The 10718-nt window shown below is 44.6% G+C and overlaps 1 protein-coding gene across 1 annotated transcript in view; it reads left to right on the plus strand.

The window, feature by feature from the left end:
* The window catches only part of LOC311105602 (PTB-containing, cubilin and LRP1-interacting protein-like), a 42222-nt gene extending 35295 nt beyond the window's left edge, over positions 1-6927 (plus strand). The window contains exon 3 of the mRNA XM_084147796.1: positions 4491-6927. Coding sequence (XP_084003922.1) covers positions 4491-4988 — 498 coding nt within the window. The 3' untranslated portion in view covers positions 4989-6927. The remainder of the gene's footprint in view (positions 1-4490) is intronic.
* The last annotated feature ends 3791 nt before the right edge of the window (positions 6928-10718 follow it).

A 10718-nucleotide genomic window follows, 5' to 3' on the forward strand; every position in this document is an offset into this window, starting at 1 on the left:
GATGTGGTGGGGACTAGTGTTTCTCACACCAGCCAGCCAGCCTGAAGACCGTCCTCTGTTCTCTGTTCTCCCAGGCTTCACCACTACAGGGTTGTAATAGTTTGTGGATGGAATGACTGGGACTGAGAAGAAAGTTTCTAAATGGGAAGGAAGGAGGGAGGGATGGATGGAGGGAGAGAGAGAGATGGAGAGATGGAGGGTGTGAAAGAGAGAGCGAGAGAGGGGCCAGATATAGTCGTTGTGGTCACAGGCTAAACAAAACTTCCAGATGGAAGAAAAAACTGTCAGACAAAAGTCACAGAAGTTCTATTTTCTCCTTATTTCTCGCTTGTCTCCTCCGCAGTTCCTGTTTGTGTCAATATTTCATTGATACTGTTGTACATGTCTGTGTGCCCCTGTCCTTGACATATTATCAGATAGCACTGTATCTTTCAGAGTAACTGTTGTGTTGTTTGTATACAGTCTTTTGTGTACATTATGTGTATTTTGTGTCTTCACGTTTGTGTCTCTTAATGATATACCGTTTTGCCAGCTTGCTCTAGAGTCCAGAGATGTACTTTTACGATACATTCTGATGTTATGCTTCATCTTTTAAAGAAGAATTCCAGCAATTGTTTTACTTTTCCTGTTGAAAAACAATATCCAAGGACAAATACAATAATGTACACACACTTAAGGGTAATAAAACATGTGTTTTCAGCAAAACAATTTTGACACAACTACAAACTTCAAGAGTTGGCCATTCAAGGGGTTGGTCTGATGGGTTTACTCTGATGTCATTGGCCTCCCCCTTGCTTGTGGGAACCATAGAGGAGCAATAGAGAACCAGGCACCTCCTCTGTGTATTTTTATAAAGTCATAAAGTGCACCATGGAGAGAGAGAGAGGCCAAACCACATGACCAACAACATTAGACACTTTATTTTTACATTTTAGTAATTTAGCAGACACTCTTATCCAGAGCGACTTACAGTTAGTGAGTGCATACATTTTTCATACTGGCCCCCTGTGGGAAACGAACCCACAACCCTGGCGTTGTAAGCGCCATGCTCTACCAACTGAGCTTTATGGAACACAAAGCCTTCACTATTTCATCCTGGAATATCCAAGGCCTGAGGTCATCTGCCTTTGGCCTAAAGAGCAGGAACCTGGACTTCACCAAATCAATCGGAAATACAGACACTGTCATCCTACAAGAAACATGGTATAGAGGAGACGGACCCACTGGTTGCCCTCTAGGTTACAGAGAGCTGGTAGTCCCATCCACCAAACTACCAGGTGTGAAACAGGGAAGAGACTCAGGGGGTATGCTAATTTGGTATAGAGCAGACCTAACTCACTCTATTAAATTAATCAAAACAGAAACATTTTACACATGATCTCAACAGAGAAAAATTTCCTCCTGTGTGCTACCTATATCCCCCCACTAGAATCCCCATACTTTAATGAAGACAGCTTCTCCATCCTGGAGGGGGAAATCAATCATTTCCAGACCCAGGGACTAGTCTGTGGCGACCTAAATGCCAGAACTGGACAAGAACCTGACACCCTCAGCACACAGGGGGACAAACACCTACCTGGAGGTGACAGCATTCCCTCCCCCATATGCCCCCCTAGGCACAACTACGACAACATAACCAACAAAAACGGGTCACAACTCCTGCAGCTCTGTCGCACACTGGGTATGTACATAGTCAATGGTAGGCTTCGAGGGGACTCCTATGGTAGGTACACCTATAGCTCATCTCTTGGCAGTAGTACTGTAGACTACTTTATCACTGACCTCAACCCAGAGTCTCTCAGAGCGTTCACAGTCAGCCCACTGACACCCCTATCAGATCACGGCAAAATCACAGTCTACTTGAACAGAGCAATACTCAATCATGAGGCATCAAAGCCAAAGGAACTAAATAATATTAAGAAATGCTATAGAAGGAAGGAAAGTAGTGTCGAAACCTACCAAAAAACTATTAGGCAACAACAAATTCAATCCCTTTTAGACAACTTCCTGGACAAAATGTTCCACTGTAATAGTGAAGGTGTAAACTTGGCAGTAGAAAACCTAAACAGTATATTTGACCTCTCAGCTTCCCTATCAAATCTAAAAATCTCTAACAGAAAACCGAAGAAAAGTAACAACAGTGATAAATGGTTTGATGAAGAATGCAAAAACCTAAGAAAGAAATTGAGAATCCTATCCAACCAAAAACATAGAGACCCAGAAAACCTGAGCCTACACCTTCACTATGGTGAATCACAAAAAAAATACAGAAATACACTACGGAAATAGAAGGAACAGCATGTCAGAAATCAGCTCAATGTAATTGAAGAATCCATAGACTCTGGGAAATTGGAAAACACTAAACAAACAACAACACGAAGAGCTATCTATCCAAAACAGAGATGTATGGGTAAACCACTTCTCCAATCTTTTTGGCCCTATAACAAAGAACAAACAGCAAAAAAATATACATGATCAAATTCAAATCTTAGAATCAACTATTAAAGACTACCAGAACCCACTGGATTCTCCAATTACATTGAATGAACTACAGGACAAAATACAAACCCTCCAACCCAAAAAGGCCTGTGGTGTTGATGGTATCCTCAATGAAAATATTAAATATACAGACCACAAATTCCAATTGGCTATACTTAAACTCTTTAACATCCTCCTTAGCTCTGGCATCTTCCCCAATATTTGGAACCAAGGACTGATCACCCCAATCCACAAAAGTGGAGACAAATTTGACCCCAATAACTAACGTGGGGTATGCGTCAACAGCAACCTTGGGAAAATCCTCTGCATTATCATTAACAGCAGACTAGTTCATTTCCTCAGTGAAAACAATGTACTGAGCAAATGTCAAATTGGCTTTTTACCAAATTACCGTACGACAGACCATGGATTCACCCTGCACACCCTAATTGACAAACAAAAAACTAAAACAATGGCAAAGTCTTCTCATGCTTTGTTGATTTCAAAAAAGCTTTTGACTCAATTTGGCATGAGGGTCTGCTATACAAATTGATGGAAAGTTGGGTTGGGGGAAAAACATATGACATTATAAAATCCATGTACACAAACAAGTGTGCGGTTAAAATTGGCAAATAACACACACATTTCTTTCCACGGTCCGTGGGGTGAGACAGGGATGTAGTTTAAGCCCCACCCTCTTCAACATATATATCAACGAATTGGCGAGGGCACTAGAACAGTCTGCAGCACCCGGCCTCACCCTACTAGAATCTGAAGTAAAATGTCTACTGTTTGTTGATGATCTGGTGCTTCTGTCCCCAACCAAAGAGGGCCTACAGCAGCACCTAGATCTTCTGCACATATTCTGTCAGACTTGGGCCCTGACAGTAAATCTCAGTAAAACAAAAATAATGGTGTTCCAAAAAAGGTCCAGTTGCCAGGACCACAAATACAAATTCCATCTAGACACCGTTGCCCAAGAGCACACAAAAAACTATACATACCTCGGCCTAAACATCAGCGCCACAGGTAACTTCCACAAAGCTGTGAACGATCTGAGAGACAAGGCAAGAAGGGCCTTCTATGCCATCAAAAGGAACATAAAATTTGACATACCAATTAGGATCTGGCTAAAAATACTTGAATCAGTTATAGAACCCATTGCCCTTTATGGTTGTGAGGTCTGGAGTCTGCTCACCAACCAAGAAGTCACAAAATGGGACAAACACCAAATTGAGACTCTGCATGCAGAATTCTGCAAAAAATATCCTCAGTGTACAACGAAAAACACAAAATAATGCATGCAGAGCAGAATTAGGCCGATACCCGCTAATTATCAAAATCTTTTCACCTAATTATCAAAATCTTTTCACAAAATCAGTTCACCTTTCTCTCTCCCTCTGCTTTACATTCTCTCCTTTCCCTCCATCAACCCTTTATACTCACCCCTTAACACACTCTCTTTCTCTCTCCCTCAAAAGTAGAGTCTGTCAGTACAGTAGTAGCTAGCCTCTCCCAGTATGTAGTGTGTCTCATTACTATGTTATTCTGTAGTGTTGGCTGGTTGCTGCGGCCATAAGGAGAAGACTCTCAGCTCCACACAGTGTTTTCCATCTGGGAAAATAACACACACGTTCCTCAGCATGTCAACACATACCAACAGACAAACCTCTCATCACGTCTGCATTTTGCATGTCTGGAGACTTACAGATGGTGTCCCAATAGAAAACCATTGATTTGCAACTAGTACTCGGCTGAATGATTCTGAGTGTACATATTTGTTTCTTGCTGATATGTATAATATGCCACTTAGCTGACACTTACAGTACAGTGAATGCATACATTGATAATAATATGTGTGTACGTGATCCCTGCGGGAATTGAACCCATGACCTTAGCATTGATAACCCCACACTCTTACCAGTTGAGCCACATAGGCAGTCATAGTTTTGTACCACTAAATGCTGTTAGATGTTTAACAGCCTCTCTCTCTCTCTGTGTTCTCTCCACAGGTGACGTACCTGGGCAAGGTGACTATCTCAGGGACCCAGTTCCTGTCGGGCTGCACAGAGTCGGCGGTGGTGGGCCTGTGGGACCGCCGGGCGCTGGCCCAGGAAGAGCACCTCCCTGCCAACTCCCTCCTGGAGATCCGCCCCTTCCAGGTGCGCCTGCACCACCTGGACGGGCGCGGCGAGACCTCGGTCACCATGGACACGTACCAGGTGGCGCGCATCGCCTACTGTACGGCGGACCACTGCACAAGCCCCAATGTGTTCGCCTGGATCTACCGGGAGATCAACGACGACCTGACCTTCCAGATGGACTGCCACGCCGTGGAGTGTGAGAGCAAGCTGGAGGCCAAGAAGCTGGCCCACTCCATGATGGAGGCCTTCCGCAAGACCTTCCACAGTATGCGCAGCGATGGACGCATCCACAAGAGCGGCTCCTCGGACGAGTTCGCCACCGACGACTCCGCTCCAGACGACTCCACCCCAGAGGAGGACGGCTGAGCGCCAGGGTCGCCGCCGCCCACCTCCCCCGGTTGCAAGCCCGTGAGGGGAGGTGCACAGGGGCAACCGGAGCACTCTCTCTACTTTCTGTCTCTCTCTCTCACTCTACTCTGGTTTAAAGAAAAATCACGGAACAAAAACTAAAACTGACCGACACACTGACCGCAAACGCTGACTAAAGGATGACGAGGACGTAGTTTTAAAAAGGGAAAAATAGGAGGACAAAGGAACAACAGGAGACCTAACATATGAGGAAGCGAAACTAAACTAGCTGCCGCTTTGGATAAATCGGTCCTCAAACATCTGGATTGCCATTGAAGCGCCTGATCTGCCCATAAGGGATTAGTGAATAATGGGTATAAGACAGTTACATTCCCATTCGACACTGTTGTCTGTCCGTCTGTCTGGCTGCAATGTGCAGAGAGACTCTGCCTCTTTACACCACCTCTCGCCCCTCCCTTCCTGCCCAATCAAAAACACAGATCACTTCCTAAAAATCCCAGATCACTGCCTCACGTTCTGACTTTAAAACAACAGCACGAGTTACGAGGTATGCCTGTAGCACTGTTAAATGTGTGGTTTAAAAAAGAAAGTCTTGACTCTAATATATGTGTGTAAGGTTGCCGGTAGGAGGGATGTCCTGACATATTTATTAGGCAATGAGAGCGTCATCCCTTATCGATCACATTTTGATTCCTGTTTTGAAGCATACCAAAAGTGAGTCTTTTAGCTGTGTTTTGTCTGTTGACTTTGTGCCTCACTTCTCACACACCAAGGCTGGTCTCTCAGTCCCGCAGTGCCAAACGTGTGTGTGTGTGTGTGTGTAGTCGTGCGTGTGTGTGTGTGCAATGTGTGATCTAAGAAAAAGGATGGTCAGGAGAGAGAGCATGACTGATAATGGCCTAGTAATCCAACTAGAAGTGTAAAACTTCTCACAGCCTTCGCGGCATCCATTTTGGGAAGCTCTGCAGGGCTTTTTAAATTGAAACAGTAATGTGACCATTTGCCACATATTATTATAATTTAAAATTTTTGGGGGGGTTATGAAAAGGGTAGGTAAATGTGAGAGTAACAGAAACAATGTTCTAGGACCCCAAACACAGCCGTCCATAAAGAATGCCTGAAGTCTCTTGGCCTGTGCTGAATGTATTATAGGTCTGTCGTGCTGCAAGCTCCTTGCACCTTTTAGTTCCTTTGTTTTGTTAGTACATGTCTTCTACATTGTTATATGTGGATTAGGTGCAGTTGGCGAGGGCAGTTTTCTGTACAGACACCTTAAGGTAACGATTATGTCTCGTGGGCTGAATGCGTATTGAGTCCATGAACAGACACACATTTCTCAGTTTCCCTGTGCTGTTGAAGGGTAAGAGCGGCCATTTTGGGGCAACTGGAAGTCCCCATGACACAAGAGCTCCACCCCACCCACCTTTCTAACAAGACTCCTTTGAATGGACTGGATGCTGGTACTCACAGTGGGGTGGGTCATGTATTTTGTCTGTTGTGACTAAAGCAGATTTTATTAAGATGGCTCTGGTCAGTACGTACATATATAAATATATACATTGTATTTGAAACTCATTCAATAAGCTTATGTAAATACAAAAAAGAAGTATCCGTTTCCAAATATTACAGCATTAAATGTTGATAGCTATTTTAAATAAACAACGGGAAATTAAAGACAGCACCAGTGTTTTAAAGTCAATTGTGAATATGTAGAGTTCCATAGAACTGGCTGTTAAGAAGGTGTGAGCCCGGGACACCGGGCTTGAAATGCCAGGATGAGAGGAGGAGAGAATGTTTATAAAGCTGTAGATTACTGTGTCATGTCTTGTCTGAAGGCTCAGATGTGCTTTAAATGTCTGGAAATGTTACCATAAGTGTTTTCTATACAGTATTTGCAAAGATAAAGAAACAATCACATATAAACTATTTACCAAGACTGACTGGTGATGACAAGTGTATTGTTTGTTACGAAAACTTTCATATTGATTCAGGTTGGCTGTGATGCTTGGCCTCCATAACAAATGTTTCTCACAGTACTAGGAATTGTACATGTGGGTGAATTTCAATGGCTGTTTATGTATTATGTTTGTGTACACATACAATATTACAGCCAGAGGTTTGCTCAAAGCCTACCAATAATTGTATTTGTCTCCATTTCTTACATTTATAGACTGCAAAGCTCTTTTCATTGTTGTGGGGCTCATTCCCCTCAACCACCAGCAATGTGTGGCAGCCATTTTGGGGCCCACATCAGTCTCAAGGTATTCCCATAACTTGGGTGCTTATACATTTGGCTATCGTCACAGAGTTTCTAAACCCAGAGGTGCAACATGACAAGACTTCCGGGAACGCTTGTGAAGCAGACCAGGCAGACCAGGCTGAGGTTTGGGGTTTGAGAAGTCATTATGGGGTTTGAGAAGTAAAAAAGTATTTCTTAGTTGTTAATCTAAAGGCATAGACTTCTGAAAGTGACAAACTGACACATTTTCATTTGAGTCAAAAACGGCTTTATATTGAAGGAGTGCCTTTGATTTGACGGCCTGCACGTGCGCAGTTCGGTGCGAGACGAACGTTAGACCCGATGACGTGTTTCTGCGCATGAGCTTAGCTAGCCAACGTCGCCATGACATCACCTACAAGCACGATCAGGGATTTCTATTGGAGAAGCAGTTTCTGCCTATCTTCATACTGTACTGTCTTTGCTATCATTTTGCTGCTCAGAAACTGCAGAGAATCGAGAGCAAAATGGATGCTGGAAACAGTGTGAATGACTGCTGAATGGGAGCACTGCCTCCTTCTGGAAGGTAGAGGAACACCTTCCTCACTTTCCCATTCAGATAAAAGAGCATAACCCACATAGAGAATATATTTAGATATTTTGATAACTTATGTTATGGGTTTATTATATATGAGAAGTGTGCGTATCACAACTCGCAAATTGACTAATTCTGAAGGACTTATCTGTCTGTCTGCCTGTCTCCATACAATTAATGTGTAGACAGTTAAATAGTTAGGGTATGCTTCTCTGTCTCTGTGCCACTTTCTGTCTTGGTTGAGGAGCCAGCCTGAACCTTTCAAGTTGCTCCACCATTTTGTCTCGGAGATGTGTTGAGTGTTCTCCTGTGCTCCAGTATTCCTCTATGTTTGACCCAGTTCTGGAAGTATAGTACGTCAGTGCCGGGGGCCCGCGGGGCCCAGAATGAGGCCACCTCTGCCGGGGCCTGCCTGCTTCCTCCAACAAGGCGTCAGTCAGCCATACAATACCACTCTGTTCCTCCTCCAGCTGGCTGCTGTCCGCTGGGTCCCCACGCCGCCTAGTTACCCGGCCAGCGCCGGCATTCTTGAGATCCGGTCCTGGGGAACACACAGCACACAGCTCTCTGATCTCCCACCTCTCTCTGCTCTCCCACCTCTCTCTGATCTCCCACCTTTCTCTGATCTCCCACCTCTCTCTGCTCTCCCACCTCTCTCTGCTCTCCCACCTCTCTGATCTCCCATCTGTCTGATCTCCCACCCCTCTCTGATCCCCCACCTCTCTCTGATCTCCCACCTTTCTCTGATCTCCCACCTCTCTCTGCTCTCCCACCTCTCTCTGCTCTCCCACCTCTCTGATCTCCCATCTCTGTCTGATCTCCCACCCCTCTCTGATCCCCCACCTCTCTCTGATCTCCCACCTCTCTGATCTCCCACCTCCCACCTCTCTCTGCTCTCCCACCTCTCTCTGATCTCCCACCTCTCTCTGCTCTCCCACCTCTCTCTGATCTCCCACCTCTCTCTGATCTCCCACCTCTCTCTGCTCCTCTCTCCCTTGTTTCTCGCTCACATTTTCTCTCTCTCTCTTTCTCATATCTCCATAATTTCACTGATCTTCATCAGGAGTTACAGGCTAGATCAGTAAGGAGTTACTCACTCACTCAGTCACTCATTCACTCTTTCCCCAAGCAGGTGGCCTGGGCCTCATGAAGAGAGAGAGGAGGAGTGTAGAGAGAGAGTATGCAGAGAAACGCGTGTGAAATGGACCAGGAAGTCTACAGGGATTACATCACAGGGATTACATCACCCACTACACTAAAGGAAATGTCCCTGACCTCCGTACTGTCAGGATCTGAGCACTGGCCTACCTTCCTGCTACACATGTTCAGTTCACTCTCTACCTTTATGTGTATAGGCCATAACTCAGCCCACAGAGGTATAGACGATTCCTGTGAGTAAAGTACGTGCAGTGAGTGACTTGGGACTGTTGTGAATGTCTGCTCTAAAACAGAGTTTGCAGATATCAGAGTAAATACAATGGTTACATTTGAGGTGGGACTTGTGAAGAGCAGATTACACTCCGATGTGCACTTTGAACTTGGATTCATCAGGAGTGGACAGTAAATAGTTAGGAGGACTCATTTTGACATTGCCAGGTGCTCTATATAACTTTTGCTCTTCATGACATTCACTAATACCAACTGTCTGCATAAAACTGATCACTTTGAAGTGGAGATTTTGTTTGATGGATATATACACTGAGTGTACAAAACATTAAGAACACCTTCCTAATATTGAGTTGCACCACCTGCTTTTGCCCTCAGAACAGCCTAAATTTGTCGGGGCATGGATTCTACAAGGTGTCGAAAGCGTTCCACAGGGATACTGGCCCATGTTGACCCCAACGCTTCCCACAGTTGTGTCAAGTTGGCTGGATGTCCTTTGGGTGGTCGACCATTCTTGATACACACGGGAAACTGTTGAGCGTGAAAAACCCAGCAACGTTGCAGTTCTTGACACAAACCGGTACGCCTGGCACCTACTACCATACCCTGTTCAAAGGCACTTAAATCTTTTGTCTTCCCATTTATCCTCTCAATTGTTTCAAGGCTTAAACATCCTTCTATAACCTGTCTCCTCCCCTTCATCTACACTGTGGATTTAAGTGGATTTAACAAGTGACATCAATAAGGGATCATAGCTTTCACCTGGATTCACCCGGTCAGTCTATGTCATGGAAAGAGCAGGTGTTCTTAATGTTTTGTATCAGTGTAGATGAAATGGGTGTTTCAAATATAAGAAAAGGAATAGAGCAGTAGGCCAATAAGAAAGCATTTCAGAGAAAATATGAAAAGAAGGTGATTAAAGGTACCATAGATGGAAGTGTGTGTGTGTGTGTGTGTGTGTGAGAGAGAGAGAGAAAGGAAGGTAAGTTTAGTAAACCTGATGCCTACTGAACCTACATTTCCAAATCCTATCTCATTGTGCTCTCAGAACACAGGAAATGTCTGAGAATCTCATCCATGAAAAACAGGGATGTTGGGAAGAAGCTCAGAGCAGAGCGTGCCATGGCAATGATTGATCCCAGAAGTGTGTGTGTGTGTGTGTGTGTGTGTGTGAGAGAGAGAGCGATAGAGAATGAGAATGAGAAAGGAAGGTAAGTTTAGTAAACCTGATGTCCTTTCCAGAACAGAACAGAGGAGACCACAAGGTCCCTGTCTGACTTACATAACGTTTCAGTCATGTCCAAGCTCTTCATCCCTACTCATCGCTCACGTCTGATTGGCTCATAAACCATTCATATGATTTAGATCCTGACCATAAGGAAAGATGGAGTGTCTGAGTGGAGGAGGCCGGTGCCGATCACAACACTAGGACACCAGATTCTCTCATCCCTGGAAGTTAAGCCACCGGGATTTCCAGCACACCACTATCCTAGTGAACCTACATTTCCAAATCCTATCTCATTGTGCT

This window comes from Coregonus lavaretus, assembly GCF_964263955.1.
Source record: "Coregonus lavaretus genome assembly, chromosome: 30".
Classification (NCBI taxonomy): Eukaryota; Metazoa; Chordata; class Actinopteri; order Salmoniformes; family Salmonidae; genus Coregonus; species Coregonus lavaretus.